This window comes from Neophocaena asiaeorientalis, unplaced genomic scaffold (genome assembly GCF_003031525.2).
Source record: "Neophocaena asiaeorientalis asiaeorientalis breed wild unplaced genomic scaffold, Neophocaena_asiaeorientalis_V1.1 scaffold391, whole genome shotgun sequence".
Classification (NCBI taxonomy): domain Eukaryota; kingdom Metazoa; phylum Chordata; class Mammalia; order Artiodactyla; family Phocoenidae; genus Neophocaena; species Neophocaena asiaeorientalis.
In genome coordinates, this window is record NW_020174056.1 from 2,255,986 (window position 1) to 2,273,511 (window position 17,526).

General features: G+C 47.1%; 1 protein-coding gene across 4 annotated transcripts in view; it reads left to right on the forward strand.

Annotated features, from left to right (window-relative positions):
- MYO5C (myosin VC) overlaps positions 1-17,526 on the forward strand; it is a 110,231-nt gene that overhangs the window by 33,702 nt on the left and 59,003 nt on the right. For all 4 annotated transcript variants that reach the window (XM_024754326.1, XM_024754327.1, XM_024754328.1 and 1 more), the window contains exons 9-13: positions 1,033-1,139; positions 4,395-4,660; positions 9,381-9,462; positions 11,697-11,837; positions 13,481-13,606. In XM_024754326.1, coding sequence (XP_024610094.1) covers positions 1,033-1,139; positions 4,395-4,660; positions 9,381-9,462; positions 11,697-11,837; positions 13,481-13,606 — 722 coding nt within the window. The remainder of the gene's footprint in view (positions 1-1,032; positions 1,140-4,394; positions 4,661-9,380; positions 9,463-11,696; positions 11,838-13,480; positions 13,607-17,526) is intronic.

The window sequence follows — 17,526 nt, forward strand, 5'->3', positions numbered from 1 at the left end:
GTGCTGACTCGGAACAGTAACGTTCTGTCAGTTGGCAACACAGCCAGGCTGAGGCAACTTTGCAGGGAAAGAGATGGGGAGATGTACCCAGCACCTGTCTCCTCCTGCTCTCTGATCTCCTGCCAGGGTCCCCACTGGTCAAACCCCACCAGAACCCATTGCCTTGGTCCAAACAGGCCAGTCCCCTGGGGCAGAGAGCAGGGTGCAGAGCTGGAGGGGCAAATGAAATCCGTCCAGCATCCATCATAAAAAGCATCCAGAGGGGCTTCCCTGGTGGCGCAGTGGTTGAGCGTCCGCCTGCCAATGCAGGGGACACAGGTTCGTGCCCCGGTCCGGGAAGATCCCACATGCCGCGAAGCGGCTGAGCCCGTGAGCCATGGCCGCTGAGCCTGCGCGTCCGGAGCCTGTGCTCCGCGACGAGAGAGGACACAACAGTGAGAGGCCCGCGTACCGCAAAAAAAAAAAAAAAAAAAAAAAGCCTCAAGAGGCTTTAGTAGAAAAAAAAAAAAAAAAAAAAAAAGCCTCAAGAGGCTTTAGTAGAAAAAAAAAAAAAAAAAAAAAAAGCCTCAAGAGGCTTTAGTAGAAAAAAAAAAAAAAAAAAAAAAAGCCTCAAGAGGCTTTAGTAGAAAAAAAAAAAAAAAAAAAAAAAGCATCCAGAGAGCTTATGAGCAAAAAAGAAAAAAAAAAAAAAATTAACAAGAAAGCACAGCACACAGAATGAATGAGAGCTGGTTCTCCCAGGAACCCGACATGAAGTGGTTACTCAGATACTAATTTCTGTGTTGAACTTCCTAGCAGCCACAGCAAAAGGGAAACCTGGTGGGTTGTACAGCTCACATTGTGTGTCTGCACACGTCAAACTAGAAAGACAGTGAACTGGATTTTCCCTGGGGTCTACTCATTGTTCCCTGTCCCAGCTCTTGGCACTGATGGTACTAGAGTGTCATGAGAGAATTCAGGTGTTTATCTTACTAGTAACTGAGCAAGAGAAGAAATGCAGTATTCCTAATTTGGGAAAAATTTTATTTTCAGGTTTCAAGGAAGATTTTCAGATGGATGTTTTTAAGATCCTGGCAGCCATCCTACATCTGGGCAATGTGCAGATCATAGCAGTGGGCAACGAGAGATCGGCGGTCAGTGTAAGATATGTGTTTGCTTCACCCTTCCTGTGTTGGGAGGATTATCAGTAGAAACCTCTCATGGTTACCCTGCTTTTGCATTTTAGCACCAGGCACATTGGGCCTACTGGGGAGACCAGTTTAACAGGAACAAGGAAGGTAGGAGTTTCCATGGGTTACCTTCAAAAAGTAAAGCTTCTTCCCCTTGCAACAGTAGAGAAGGGGGAAATGCATTCTCTGTTTTTCTTTCATTCAACAAATTTTTACTGAGTGCCTACTCTGTGCCAGACACTGTTATAGGCTCTGGAGAAACAGCAGTGAACAAAACAAGATCAGAAGGCCTTCATGAAGCTTATGATCTGGGGGAAGGAAGTGGAGGAGGAGGAGACACAATAAACAGTTACAGGCTCTGGCAGCTGGCGATAGCCATTAAAAAGGAAAATGAAGCAGAGTAGGGGTGGGGCAGGGCTGTGCCTTTTGTATCTGGCATTCAGAGAAAGCCTTTCTAATTCCATAAGGAAGTGAATTGTGTCACCTCACACACACACTTTGAGGAAGAACATTTGAAGTAGAGGGAACAGCAGGTGCAAAGGCCCTAAGGCAGGAAGTGTTATTGGAAAAAATAGCCAAAAGGTTGGTAAATGCAGAAAGGAGTGAGAGAAAGGAGGGGTGGTAGATGAGGCCAGAAAATGGGGGGTAGGCAGGAGGGAAATGTGCAGATCATGCAGGGCCTTAAGGGCACTGGACAGTTTTAGTAGAAAGGACACCTCCTACCTCCCGACACATGCCTGATTCAAACACCAGTGGTGCTGTCTATGGAAATATATTCCCATGTAAGTCTTGTGATGGATTTCTTTTATTTAATGGACACAAGATAAGTTTATGTGTGTGTCTCTTTAGCAACAAATGTTATGAGTGGTGATTCTTGGTGGGGTATGTGTTTGCTTATTCTCAACAATATCCATGTAAAGAGGACAGTCACACAGTTAAAAATGTTTCTCTGAAGTGCAAAATCTTCTTATCGTTAAAGCTTTGTATTAACATTTGTGTCTTAGTCATCTCTGGTTGCCATAACAAAATACCACAGGCTGGGTGGCTCAATAACAGAAATTTATTTTCTCACAGTCCTGGAGGCTGAAAGTCCAAGATCAAGGTGCCAGCATGGTTGAACTCTTGGTGAGGGCCCTCTTCCTAGCTTGCAGACAGCTGCCTTCTTGCTGCGTCCTCACACAGCAGAGAGAGAGAGAGATAGCAAGCTCTAGTCTCTTTTCTTATAAGGACACTAATCCTATCATGAGGGCCCCTTCCGCATGACCTCATCTAAACCTAATTACCTCCTAAAGACCCCACTTCCAAATACCATCACATTGGAGGTTAGGGCTTCAACATATGAGTTTTTCATTTGACTGAAACAAACATTCAGTCCATAACAATATCTACTTTCATGTCCCCAAAACAACAGATGGGAACAATTGTTAATTTTGTACACCTGGTAATTTCTCAGCTCTGGGACCTGCGGTTTAAGGGGAGAGAGGGCTGAGCAGAAATGGAGGGTGTGTTTTTGGCCTGTTGCCCTACGACCAGGAAGTAATTCTCCTCCCTCTCCTCAGAGTCCTACACTAAGCGCCCTGCCCCCATCGCCACCAATATCCAGCCCTGACAGAGTCAGTCCGTTCACAAAGGAATGGGAAGTTCGGAGAAAGGTGATGGTAGGCCTGGAATGTGTGTAGGTGTGGTTCTCCCTCTAGATCCTGGCTCATTTATCCCAGAAATGGGCTGCTGCACTTTTTCTTCTGAAACTCCCATGACTTCCACCCAACAAATGCCCTTGCTTTGAACTCTGTCCTGTGAAGTTTGTTGTGAAGGTAGTATTTTGGAGGAGGAGTTAAAATTGATAGACTAAAAATCCTTTGTCTATCAATCTTAGGAGACAGATTCCACAAAAGAGATGTCAAATCTTTGTAGAAAATTATCAGTCCTGTAATTTTCAGTCATTTGCATCAAGAACTTGAAATATTGGGCAAATTCAATCGGATGAAGCCAGCTTACTTTTTTAAAACTTGCTGCCCCTTTGCATTTCTCCCGGTAGCTGCACCTGTAGCTGAATGTTTTTAACTCAGAAGGTTTGGTTCCTGCTTAGAAGGAAGGAAACCAATGGCTCTGCCAGTCCCCTCCCCCAGTGAGGGAATCAGGCACATTAAAGACAGGCTTCATATTATTGTGGTCTTGGTCAGAAGGGATGTGGGTTGGCTGTAGCACTTTTTAGGTTGTTATCTCCACTGTAATCTGATGCTTTTTTTTTTTTTTTTTTTTTTTTTCAGGGCCTCTCACTGCTGTGGCCTCTCCCGTTGCGGAGCACAGGCTCCAGACGTGCAGGCTCAGCCTCCATGGCTCACGGGCCCAGTCGCTCCGCGGCACATGGGATCCTCCCAGACCGGGGCACGAACCCGTGTCCCCTGCATCGGCAGGTGGACTCTCAACCACTGCGCCACCAGGGAAGCCTTCTGATGCTTTTTAAGTGCAATCATGTGGTTTTCCCGATTGGCTGAGATGGTGTCTACAGATCAGCCTGCCTCAAGTTCCCCTTCCCGAGAGGAATGATGGTGTGCAGTCACATGGGATCACATCTCCTTGCCTGGTGACAAGGACCCCTAGTCCATGCTGCCTGAAGACAAACAGGAGGAGAACTCTCCTTGACTGCTGGCCAGTGGGGCAGCTCTGCTGCCCAGGCTTGGGAGAGAAATAAGATTCACTTTGTACGTCCGGGAAGAGTCCCCACCACAGCCCTCAAGTTGGCTGGGAAGCTACTTTAATCCAGGGAGCCCACCATGTTCTTTCTGACAATGACACCTAGGTACCTCCTGGGCCAGACCCCCCCGGGCAAATCCCAACAACACAAGGAGGGACAGGGTGAGTGTAGGCTCTGACAGGTGGCCTGGATGTGATGCAAAGGGAAGAGAGGCTTCAAGGCTGTGTCCACATGCACAGGAGAGGGGAGAGGATTGCTTCTGTGGCCTAAATCACTACTGACAGTCTTTGGCCAGAACGAAAATCCAGGTGGGACCAAGCCCAGGGCTGCCTGGCATCAGCACAGCGGTGCCCTGCCAGGGACCAGGTGCGGGCTGAGTGCCACTGCAGGTCCTCCTGCTTCACTCCCAGACCTGGCTCTGTGTCCTGAGGCCTGGTCACGCAGAGGCCGAGGGACCTGGCTGAGTGGGCCAGTGCTGGTTTAGATGGCCCGATGGCCCTGACGGGGCTTGTGTCTTGCTTTTGAAGGAGGACGGCAGTCACCTGGAGGTGTTCTGTGAGCTCCTGGGCCTGGAGAGTGTCAGAGTCGCTCAGTGGCTGTGTAATCGCAAGATCATCACAAACTCCGAGACGGTGGTGAAACCCATGACCAGGTCCCAGGCCATCAACGCCAGGGACGCGCTGGCCAAAAAGATCTACGCTCAGCTGTTTGACTTCATTGTGGAGAGAATTAACCAAGCCTTGCAGTTTTCAGGCAAGCAGCACACTTTTATTGGTGTTTTGGACATTTATGGGTAAGAGTCTCTTCAATGAGCCTGTCTTTCCTCATTTTAATGTCGAATGCCTGTTATTTTTACGTCATTTTGTTCTGGTTGCTTTTTTGTGTTTCACATGATCAGAAAGATGGTGTTCAGGGCTTCCCTGGTGGCGCAGTGGTTGAGAGTCCGCCTGCCGATGCAGGGGACACAGATTCGGGCCCCCGTCCGGGAGGATCCCACATGCCGCGCAGCGGCTGGGCCCGTGAGCCATGGCCGCTGAGCCTGCACAGCCGGAGCCTGTGCTCCACAGCGGGAGAGCCCGCGACAGTGAGAGGCCCGCGTACGGCAAAAAAAAAAAAAAAAAAAAAAGAAAGATGGTGTTCTCTTTTTTTTGCATATATATGGATGTTAAATACAGTCTCCTGGGCTACAGTGTCTTTTTTCTAGGGTGTATTAAATAAATTCTACATCAATAATGGCCAACTTCCAGAGCCACATGCCAGCTACCATGCTGAGTGGTCTCCGTGCACCTTCTTATTCCTCAAACAACCTTATAATTACCCTCGTTTTACAGGTGAAACAACTAAGCCTTAGGAAGACTCTTTCACAGTTGCTCTGCTGGTGTGAAAACCCAGCACTGTACGAGGCTCTCACCCACTTCTGTTTCCCTATAGAGGCCCTGTGAGGTGTAGAGCCCTGACATACCTTTCCCGTTTCGTAGGGTGAAAATAACAGCCCCAGCGGTCCTGCACCTTGCCCACACTCACACTGCCAGAGGTAGACTCAAACCCAGGCCTTTTACCAACCAGCCTCCTCACACCTAAAATCTTCTTCCATTCTTGGATCATGAGGGTCATGTGTTTGCCCCATTCTCCAAGAATCCTTTTTTTTAATAAATTTATTTATTTATTTATTTTTGGCTGTATTGGGTCTTCGCTGCTGCACGCAGCCTTTCTCTAGTTGTGGCGAGCGGGGGCTCCTCTCTGTTGTGGAGCACAGACTCTAGGCGCACAGGCTTCTGTAGTTGTGGCATGTGGGCTCAGTAGCTGTGGCTTGCGGGCTCTAGAGTGCAGGCTCAGTAGTTGTGGCACATGGCCTTAGTTGCTCTGCTGCATGTGGGATCTTCCCTTACCAGGGCTCGAACCCTCGTCCCCTGCATTGGCAGGTGGCTTCTTAACCACTGCGCCACCAGGAAAGTCCCTCCAAGAATTCTAATACATTTGGGGGACCAAGTTCCCACACTGGGGTTTTTTTCTTGCTTCTTTTCATTGCCCAGTCCTGCTTTTCCAGGTCAGACTTGTGCTAAAGACACTTGTAGAACAGCCAGGAAGAGTGAGTGAGGCCTGGCCAGCGTGAGGGGAGTTAGCACCCGGGCTTTTGTTTGTTAGCAACTGGCCTTCAGCGCCCAACCCCTTCCCCCTCCCAGGACCCACCCTGGTTTCTCAGGGGGAGGAGGGGCAGATGGTCCCAGGGAAGGCATCACGGAGTATTCCACCGAGATTGGGGAGTATCCCCCCACACCCCGGGAAAAGCAGCTCTCCCTCCCCTTCCCATTTGGAGGGGAGAGCCGGCTGGCCTGCTGGGAGGGCAGGCAGAAGGGGCCGCTGAACTTTTACGCATATAGAGAGAAATCGCTTTTCCCACAGCTCTTTAATGTGAGGCTGTACCTCAGGGGAGTTCCTTGTTTAACTTAGATTCTAAGTTAATACTATACATATGACCCCCAATTAATAGTATCTGTCAACAGTTATAAATTAGTGATACATTGCTGGGGTAGTCTAGTAAATTATTTACCTTGTCCGTTCAAAAAAAAAAAGGATTTGAGCAGCCAATAATCATTTAAGCAGACTTCTAAATGGGAATAGCCCTGCTTAACAATAGTCTCTCTCATTGTGGTGGAAATGTGACTGTTATATATTTTCTATTCTTTTCTGTGTTTTTAAAATGTCTTTAAAGTAAATAGCCTTTATTTATTTATTTTGCGGTACACGGGACTCTCACTGTTGTGGGCTCTCCCGTTGCGGAGCACAGGCTCCGGACGCGCAGGCTCAGCGGCCATGGCTCAGGGCCCAGCCACTCCGCGGCATGTGGGATCTTCCCGGACCGGGGCGCGAACCCATGTTCCCTGCATCGGCAGGCGGACTCTCAACCGCCGCGCCACCAGGGAAGCCCCAGTAGCCCTTTATTTTAAGAATATATTATTTCATTCAAGAACAAATAGGCATGTGCCAGGAACTATGTCAGGTGTGATTGTTCAAGAAAATAGACATGGCTTCTGACCTCTAGGGACTTAAATTTTAGTGGCGGGGGCAGGCAGATACTTAGAGGTTGGGATGATTTCTGGGCAGGGAATAAGTAGATGGATGTGCTGCAGGTTAGCAGGGCAGGAAGAAGAGAGGGGGCAGCTGAGAACAGGGAGCTGTGAGTCAGGAGAATGGCAGGCCGGCGTCAGATCCACAGGCTGATAGACCGCTGTCATAAGGAAGTTGAATTTTTGGCTAAGTGGGCAAATCTTTGACAGGAGTAATTGTAAATTTTTAAGAACTTGTTAGAGTAGATTTTAAATTTATATTTTAAAATTAAATTCCTCCTTGGATATTTAAAAAGTAACATGCTCACTGCCACCCATGAATTCATTTCATCCCTCCAAAAAAATAAGCTCTCCTCTTTAAGTAAGAGTGTTACTGTCTGGGGCGAATCCTTTCACACCTTTCTCCAGTATGCTTATGTCTAGGTGAGCCCTCATGCATGCACACCTGCAGCTGTTGAGAGGACTGAGCTCAGGGTGACCTGGAAATAAGACAGCCTGAAAAGGAAAGTTACCCTCTGTGAAGGCGATGAAAGCCAAAGCTATGAGCGTTGAGATTTCAGCTTGGAAAAACATGGAGGCTTGTGGTTCCCCAGCCAGTCGGGTATTTATGTTCTCTAGACTCAGTGTTGGAAAGGCCTGGGGCTTGGAGTCAGACCGCAGGGAGTGAGCACGGCACCACACCTGTTGTGTGGCCCCCAGAAAGTCACAGAACCTCTCTGAACCTCAGTTTCGGAGGGGACCTCTCTGACAGGGTTATTACAAAGGTCAAATGGAAGAAATCGTGAAGATATTTTAAGAACCATAAGGATTGTTCAAATGTGAACAGGAAAACAGTCATTGATGTTTGACATTCCGCCCCTGCCCTAGGAAGTCCAGCCTTTGGCCCCAGCTGCGGGCTGCAGGGCGCGATGAGGCCCTTTTGTCTCCCCTCCAGGCCCACCCGTGGCCTGTCTGCAATGTCCAGGCCGGCAGAGCCTCTGGACCACCCAGGGCGCGTGTGGAATGGGGCTGTCAGGACTGCGGGTTCTTCTCCTGTTCCAAGTCACCCTGCAGCTGCCCAGAGGACAGTCCGTGCCCTTAACCTCCCCAGGAGTTCTAAACTGAGCCACACGGGCTCAGTCAAGTGAGATTCCCCGGGGACCCATGGCTGAAGCTGGCAGGAACCTCTCGGGATTAGAGTGATTAAGAACTAAGCCTTTAGGGGGCTTCCCTGGTGGTGGTTGAGAGTCCGCCTGCCGATGCAGGGGACACAGGTTCGTGCCCCGGGCCGGGAAGATCCCACATGCTGCGGAGCCTGCGTGTCCGGAGCCTGTGCTCCGCCACGGGAGAGGCCACAACAGTGAGAGGCCCGCGTACCGCAAAAAAAAAAATAGAACTAAGACTTTAGAGGCACCAAGAGCTGGGGTCGAATTGCATGTCTGGCACCACATTGCAATGGTCGCCATCTCTTCTGACCCTCGTGTGTAACAGTGGGGTCAGGGCAGCTCTTCACTTAGGGCGGTGTTGGGTTAAGTGAGGTGATGAGCATCAATGCTAACACCTAAAGTATTCAGCCTCCTTCTGGCAGGAGCACTCATCTGGACAGGTGGTGAATTGGGTGCCCCAGTTTTGTTCAGCCCACATCGTAGAGTGGGGTGATTCACATAAAATCAGGGTTCTGGATTCTCTTGAGAATCAGGTGACCTCACATCCTGACCTGCATTAATCCATGGCCACAGCTGGCTGGAGCTGAGTAGTACCTGCCCGTTGGGCAATCCTGGTTATCATGGGCCCCGCACAGTTCCAGCCTGCCCCGCCATTCTGTCATCTACTGGTCTCCTCTCAGCTTGTGAGTTTGCAGCTCCAGAGACAGACACTGAAAGTCTGTAAATGGAGGTGGGGCTGTCCGCCTTGGACCTAAAGGGGTCTGCTGGGCTATGGGTATTAGATGGCCTTGCCCTTTTCCTCCAAGGACTGTGAAAGCACCCCTTGGGAGGCAAAACCGTGCTGCCTCTGCGTGCAGCAAAGAGTGGGGCAACAGGAAGCAGCATTGCTTTTTCACTGGAAACATAAGTGTTACAGTCAGGTCAGCTCACAGCTCCGTCTGACACTGTTTGTCCTCGGACAAATGTTTCAACTTCTCAGTCTTATAAAGTGAGCATAATAGTGCTGATGACAGTGTTATGGTGTGGGTTAAATGATAGGCCATATTGTACCATGCCTATTTTAATGGCTGCCTCAGGTAGGTGTTCTGTACACACAAGATGCCTTCCTGGGGCAGCCTGGAAAAAGGTGACTTATAAACTGAATGCTAGGATATTTAAACCAGAAGCTTTGAGGCATATTTAAAACTTGCAGAAAACATAGAAAACTTTTAAACTGTAAAATCTGTGAAAAAATGCTAACCTATAAATGAATGAATATATCCTTCAAGTTATATCTTAACTTGTTTAAACTGTATTTCAGTTTTGAAACCTTTGATGCGAACAGCTTTGAACAGTTTTGCATCAATTATGCTAATGAAAAGCTGCAACAGCAGTTTAACCTGGTAAGTGACTTTTCTGCCTTGAAACTAGCTCTCAGCCGTGTGTGTGTGTGTGTGTGTGTGTGTGTGTGTGTGAGAGAGAGAGAGAGAGACAGAGAGACAGAGACAGAGAGACAGAGACAGACCATGGAGAGAGGCTCAGTCTGGTTCTTTCCCTCTTCACATCTTGCTGGATCACTCACATGCTGGGTCACTGCACCATCTTGTGGCCATATCTTGAAACTGCACCTTCCCTTCCTGTTTCATCTTTGTGGAGCCACTTGCCCACTTCTGTTTGAGTTCATCACCTGCCATTCTTTGACACAGGCCACCCCCGCTGCAGCCAGACCAAACCACTTAGTTTCCTGAAGGCTCCAGTCTTTGAAAGCCTCAGTATCTGCACCTGCTGCTCTCTCTGCCACAACCCACCTGCCCCTGTCCTTTCCCCATCCCTGCATCTTCACCTGGAGAACTGCTTGTCGTTTGAAATTCAGCTTCTCCCACAAAACTCATGAGAAGACAGTGTGACATCATGGAGAGCATGGGCTTTTGCTCAAACTGAACTGGGTTTGAGTCTCAGCTCTACCACCTCCTTCCTCTGGGACCTTGGGTTCTCTGAGCCTCATTTTTCTTATTTTGAAAACAGGTCCGTAGTATCTGCCTAGTATCCTCGTAAGGAGAAGACCTAACATTGAATCATACCCAGCAAATGTTTTTTTGCTTTGCTAGTCCTTGCTCCAGAATTAAGTCATGTATAAGCATAAGATTTCACCCTGTTGCAAATGTGTATTCTGTTAACATTCTCAAGGATTCCCTGGAAGTTTAGCATTTAATAACTGAAACTAAGATTTATTCCAAGTGGGTGTGCAGCATAACTAACCTGAAGTCGAGCTGTGTCTGTAGATCCTGCCCCTCCCGGGACGCCAGTGCCGTCTTGCTCCCCGACATACACGTTCACCTCAACCTCAGAATAACATGTGCAAGACACCTCCTGAAAATAGCATGTCAGAGGCTGCAATTCCATTTTCCTCTTTTTTTATTCTGCTTTTTCCTCCTCTTCCACTTCATCCTCCTTCTCCCCTGCCCCACTTATTTTGGGGGGGTGTGGGGTTGAGTCTTCTATCAATGTGCAGATCCTCCTGGAAGAGGTAAAACCTTAAAATATCAACATAAAAGCCTTAGTGAGCCCTCTCCTAGCTCCAGTCCCGTAAGTCTGGCCGCTGCTGGACCCCTGCATCTGGGTGGCCTCTGGGAGTTCAGCAGTGACAAAGTGAACCTGCCACCTTCCCTTCCTGGCTCCTTGCCTTCTACGCTCCCTCTTGCGATTAAAGCACCACTGCTGACCCAGTGTCCTGAGCCTCACGTTCATCCCAGCCTCGTCGCTCTTGCCCACCTTCCTTGCACAGTGTCTGGCCTCCACAGAACCCTGACGGGCCTTTCTGCCTCCAGTCCTGCCCTCTTCAAAGCCATCCCCACCCCCAAACCAAGTTATCTTTCCAGAACTTAGGTCTCATCGTGAACTCCGTGGGTCCTCACTGTCCCTAGGAAAAGGCCACAGGTCTGAGATTCTCTGGGGGTACACAGGGGGCTGGTGTGATCTCCCCTCTGCTGTCCTTTGCAGTCCCATCCATTGCCCTCCCCCATCACTGTTGTGCTGTCTCTCTGGCCTGTACGGGCGCCGTTCAGTTCTCAACCACCTATTGGGCTTCTGTGCAATTCCCACTGGGATTCTCCTGTGGGCCCCTTTCTCCTCGTAGCCCTTCCCCCTTCTGCCACCTGCGGCCAGGATGAGCCTGAGCCAGCCCTCTGGGAGGCCTCCCTGGTACCCTCATGGCCCGAACAAGTAGTGTACAAAGCTCTCCAAGTTCTTAGCTTCTCATACTGGCCCCAGAGCCAACATTCTCAGGTGGGCTGGTTCCCACCCGGCCAAAGAGGCTAGGTCTGCCTTGGACAGCAGCAGTGACTGAGCAGGAAGGGGCTCCAGGACAACCCTGAGTGCTACAGGTGGCAGGCTGGCTCAGGCCTTACACCCCAGGATGTGGGGACCCCCTGCGAGTGGGCTGGAAGATGACAGCTACACCCACGTTAGGACCTCAGCAGCACTGATCGTGGGTAAGGAGGGTGGCATGCATCTCAGGGTCTTCCATAAACATTCAAATCAGTCATATATCTACATTTTCCAAACGTTTATGTCCTGTTCTTCAGAAGTACACTCTAACGTTCTCTTTTACTTTCTATGTTGACTTCCGGATTTCCAGCATGTCTTTAAACTTGAACAAGAAGAGTATATGAAGGAAGATATTCCTTGGACTCTGATAGATTTTTATGACAACCAACCAGTTATTGACCTGATTGAAGCCAAAATGGGTATTTTGGAGTTACTGGATGAAGAATGCTTGGTAACTTTTTAAAATAATTGTTGTTTTTAACTTCTGAGTAGTAATCGATGAGCATATTGCAAAATGGATTTTTTTTAATGTACATGTAAATTCCTGACGTTTTACTATTTGGTTGGATGTTAATACTGAGACAGCAGTCCATAGCAGGAACCCCAGAGGGTCCAGGGAGCCTCCCGCCCTCAGCAGGTGTAGCCCACCCTTGGGTAACATGCATGACCTCTTAGGTCATGTCCAGCAGGGAGGAGCCCTTTGAAGCTGTCGCTAGGTGTATATATAGAGTGGACATGGAAACAACAAGTGACTATACACCAGTTGTTAATGACTAATAGGAACTGAGTTTTCTCTTACTTCCTGATTCCATGAGTCACCCACTGGGAGGTGCAGCTGAAAACTCAACATCATACAATTGACAAAAGAGTCTCTAGGAATTTTCCTATTATTATTACCCTCTGGGAGGAACAACTTCACAGTGAGTCAGCCTAGCAGTGTCCTTTGTCAGGCCACAGGAAAAAATAATCCCTAGGACAGTATTCATTCTTTTGGTTTAAAGGTTATATTTTAACATTTAAACACACATCTTGTTTCTTTTCCAAAGATTTATTTTTACCACTCCCAGCCCCAAATGCTTGTAACGTTGAAGACTTACTGGTATTTTCTCCCCAGAATTCTCAATTCCATGGTTCTTCTCACAGATTAGCCTTTCTGGTGCCGCCTACGCTTTAGCCCCTTCAGTGATGTAAGATTAAAAGACAGGCATCAGGGCCAAACATTCTGGACTGATCTACTGGGGGCAGGGTGCAGAGGCCAAGGTAACCTCTAGGACTATTTGTACCCACTCCACAGAGTTATTCCCTGTATGGAGTATTAGATTCACAGAGTTCAGGCTGAATATAATTGGTAGCTTCACAATCAGCAGTATCAAGAACAAGTTTTGCAACTAGCTTAGTTTAAGTAGGTAAGATCTTAGTTCAAGGAGGTAGTTATTAACTAGGCAGTAAAACAAAAGAACAGCTTTCTTCTTGAGGCAGGGGGTGGGGAGGACTACATTTGGGTTCCAATCTTCCCCCATTCAACCAAGAATAAAAATCATGTTCACATAATTTTGGGGGGAAGAAATGTTAAAATACTGCCAATTTTGCAGAAATAAAATCCTTCATTCTTACGTCATTATGTGACCGTTTCCTTTTCATCAATAACATTTTGTTCTAAAAGAGCATTGATGGGCTTCCCTGGTGGCGCAGTGGTTGAGAGTCCACCTGCCGATGCAGGGGACACGGGTTCGTGCCCCAGTCCGGGAAGATCCCACATGCCGCGGAGCGGCTGGGCCCATGAGCCCTGGCCGCTGAGCCTGCGCGTCCGGAGCCTGTGCTCCGCAACGGGAGAGGCCACAGCAGTGAGAGGCCTGCGTACCGCAAAATAAATAAATAAATAAATAAAAATAAAAGAGCATTGATATGTCCATTTAAATACCACTCTAAAGAATAAGATCAAAGACAGATGTATGCCTAGAGTTGCATTTGAAACAGGAGCCTCTCATGTAGAACAGTTCACTCTGAGGTGCAGCTCATCTTGGTTTCTTAGAATTAGTGCTTTTCCTCCCCTCTGTTTCCATAATTGCTATTTGATTTGCTTTTCTCTTCCAGTTACCACATGGGACTGATGAAAACTGGCTTCAAAAGCTGTATAATAATTTTGTCAACAAGAACTCTTTGTTTGAAAAACCCAGAATGTCAAACACATCCTTTATCATCCAGCACTTTGCTGATAAGGTACAGTGAGAGTTTGGAGCAGTGCTGTCTGCCCCTGGCCCACAGCTGTCTCCTGGGAGGAGCAAGCAGGCCAGGGCCGTTGCTGGTCAGAACCATCACGCTTAGCACGTAGCTTTGATGAAGGATACCTGTGTGTATGCGCGAGCGTGTGAGCATAACAGTTCTTAATTTGTCTTTATCACAAAATATATGTGTTTCAGTCGTACTGCTTTAAAGATAAACGTGTTGCCAATGGACCTCATTTCTGATTTGGGGCTTATTGTGAGTTCATTAACCTTTCATCAGTTTATTTTCTCTGTGATATTGCTATAATCAAGACAGCATAGTTGTTTCCTACATTGAAAGGAATATCTTTTTGTTGACCCTTTCCTTTCTTATTGTCATAATATATTTTTACATTGGTAACAGAGACTGACTCAAGATGATGGGTTTTCTAAGTGATCTTTATTTTCTTTATATGTCTCCAATTTCTTATGAAAAAGATGTTTAGTAAAAAAAATTTTTTTTAATCAAATTACAGAAAGCTTAGGAAATGGAAGGAAAAAAAAAAAGAAAATGTACCATAACCACCTGCCCTAAACATGCTTTCTCATCTTGCTTTCCTTCTGTAAGGAAACTCCTGCCCTCTGTGTTATTGCCGGGTTGGGTGTTACTCCAGTGGCTTGGCCAGCACCTGGGGACAGCCTGTGCTTGCCTGTCCTAGAGGCTATTGCTGTGGGTCAGTCTGCTGGTTGTGCCTGAGTGTCCACGGGGGCAGTGGAGGGACAGCCAGCCAGACAGCTATAATAACCTTTGTGGGCCAGAGGAGCAGAGTTAAAGGTGACCGCCTTTTAGTGCTTGGAGTTTTTCAGATAGGCTTCTGAAGAGACGCACATGAAATGAGTGATGATATATCAAGTTATATTTTCTAGTTGCTGTCCTTTATAATTCCACAGTTGTGATCCCAAGGGAAAAAAAAGGATCAGACTTCATGTAAAGCACATATGGGATTTACTTCAAGAGACCATCTCTATAGTACATGGTGTCTGTACGTTTAATTCTTGTCACCTGGCACTTCCAAGAAGACCCTCTTAAAAGAACTAACAGTGTGGCATTTTGCGTGTACTATGGATGGGTGAGAAGAAACCATACACACTGTAGGGTCAGCTTAGGTTCTCAATTTCACTAACCAAGGAAATAAAATTGTTTTGAGAGCGAGGCAGCTGTGCTTAGATGCAGAAAATCAGCATACTTTGCCATGGTCCCCAGTGCCCCCAACAGAGGCACTCAGGCCCCCGCTCCCCTGTCCCTGCCAACAGTCTCCTGGGATTGGGAAGGCTCTATATTTGTTACCCCTTTTTTCATTTATACTGGTGGCTCACACACTAGCCTGGAAGAATTTATACAACAGTCCATGTGCTGTACTCACAAGGGCGTGTTTCCAGACAGCCAGTGTTCCTGGTTCATAACCCGAACTGTGCACCAGGAAGGACACTTTCCTACCCAGGGGTCCCTGAACACCCTCTCTGCCTCCATATTCCAGCACCCCTGAAAGCCTGTTTGTTCACAGTTTGTAAATTTTTATTTTTTTATTTATGAAGAATATATATCACATTTAAAAATATATAGTCCAGAGATTTGGCTATTGTAAACAGCGCTGCAGAGGACCTAGGGGTGCATGTATCTTTTTGAATTCGTGTTTTTGTTTTCTTCAGATATATACCCAGGAGTGGAATTGCTGGATCAAATGTTAGTTCTATTTTTGAGGACTCTCTATACTGTTTTCCATAGTGGCTGCACCAATTTACATTCCCATCAACAGTGGACGAGGGTCCCCTTTTCTCCACACCCTCACCAACACTTGTTATGTGTGGTCTTGTTGACTTTATCCATTCGGACAGGTGTGAGGTGATATCTCATTGTGGTTTTGGTTTGCATTTGCCTGATGATTAATGATGTTGAGCATCTTTTCATGTGCCTGTTGGCTATCTGTCTTCTTTGGAAAAATGTTTATTCAAATCCTCTGTCCATTTTTTAATAGGATTGTTTCTTGTTTGGAGATGAGTTGTAGGAGTTCTTAATATATTTTGGATATTAAAACCCTTATTAGATATATCATTTGCAAATAACTTCTCTCATTCAATAGGTGGCCTTTTTGTTTTGTTGATAGTTTCCTTCACTGTACAAAAGCTTTTTAGTTTGATGCAGTCCCATTTGTTTATTTTTGCTTTCGTTTCCCTTGCCTGAGGAGACATTTATGAAAAAGTATTACTAAGACTGATGTCAAAGAGTGTGGTACTGCCTGTGTTTTCTTTTAGAAGTTTTATGATTTCAGGTCTTACATTTAACTCTTTAATCCTGTCTGGAAACACGCCCTTGTGAGTACAGCACATGGACTGTTGCATAAATTCTTCCAGGCTAGTGTGTGAGCCACCAGTATAAACGAGCAAAGGTGTAACAAATATAGAGCCTTCCCAATCCCAGGAGACTGTTTGCAGGGACAGGGTAGCGGGTACCTGAGTGCCTCTGTTGGGGGCACTGGGGACCATGGCAAAGTGTGCTGATTTTCTGCATCTAAGCACAGCTGCCTCGCTCTCAAAACAATTTTATTTCCTTGGTTAGTGAAATTGAGAAACTAAGCTGACCCTACAGTGTGTATGGTTTCTTCTCATCCATCCACAGTACACAAAATGCCACACTGTTAGTTCTTTTAAGAGGGTTTTCTTTTTTTTTTTTTTTTTTTGGGTACGCGGGCCTCTCACTGTTGTGGCCTCTCCCGTTGCGGAGCACAGGCTCCGGACGTGCAGGCTCAGCGGCCATGGCTCACGGGCCCAGCCGCTCTGCAGCATGTGGGACCTTCCCGGACCGGGGCACAAACCCGTGTCCCCTGCATCGGCAGGTGGACTCTCAACCACTGCGCCACCAGGGAAGCCCTAAGAGGGTCTTCTTGGAAGTGCCAGGTGACAAGAATTAAACGTACAGACACCATGTACTATAGAGATGGTCTCTTGAAGTAAATCCCATATGTGCTTTACATGAAGTCTGATCCTTTTTTTTCCCTTGGGATCACAACTGTGGAATTATAAAGGACAGCAACTAGAAAATATAACTTGATATATCATCACTCATTTCATGTGCGTCTCTTCAGGAGCCTATCTGAAAAACCCCAGGCACTAAAAGGCGGTCACATTTAACTCTTCAATATTTATTTATTTGGCTGTGCCAGGTCTTAGTTGTGGCAGGCCTGCTCCTTAGTTGTGGCATGCGAACTGTTAGTTGCAGCATGCATGTGGGATCTAGTTCCCTGACCAGGGATCGAGCCCAGGCCCCCTGTGTTGGGAGCACGGAGTCTTAACCACTGCGCCACCAGGGAAGTCCCTGAAATTTATTTTTGTGCATGGTGTGGGAGTAGTCCAGTTTGATTCTTTTCGTGTAGCTGTCTAGCTTTCCTGGCACCACTTATTGAAGAGGCTGTCTTTTCCCCACTATATACTGTTGCCTCCTTTGTCGTAGATTAATTGCCCATAAAAGTGTGGGTTCTTTTCTGGGCTCTCTGTTCTGTTCTGTTGGTTTATGTGTCTGTCTTTATGCCAGTACAATACTGTTTTGATGACTGTAGCTTTGTGATTAACCAGAGATTTGAATGTTTAAGCAGCCACCCTGGATATGTTGTTTGAGGGATTTGAGAAGCCTTATGAATCAGAAAGGGCTGCATAGAGGGTTTTTCTAAGCCAAGTTCAATCAGGGCAAACACTGACCCACTCTAAACCTGACTCTAAGGGTTTTGTGGTCCTGGAAGGTTTTGTGATCAGCTGGTCAATTTTTCTTTCCTTTCTACCACATTAATGCTGATTCAGGAAAACATTTCTGTCTGACTCAAAGGGCACCACTGAGCTTTTTTCCTCCTCCTGGTGGCTTCAAAGGCAAAGGGAACCCTAAGC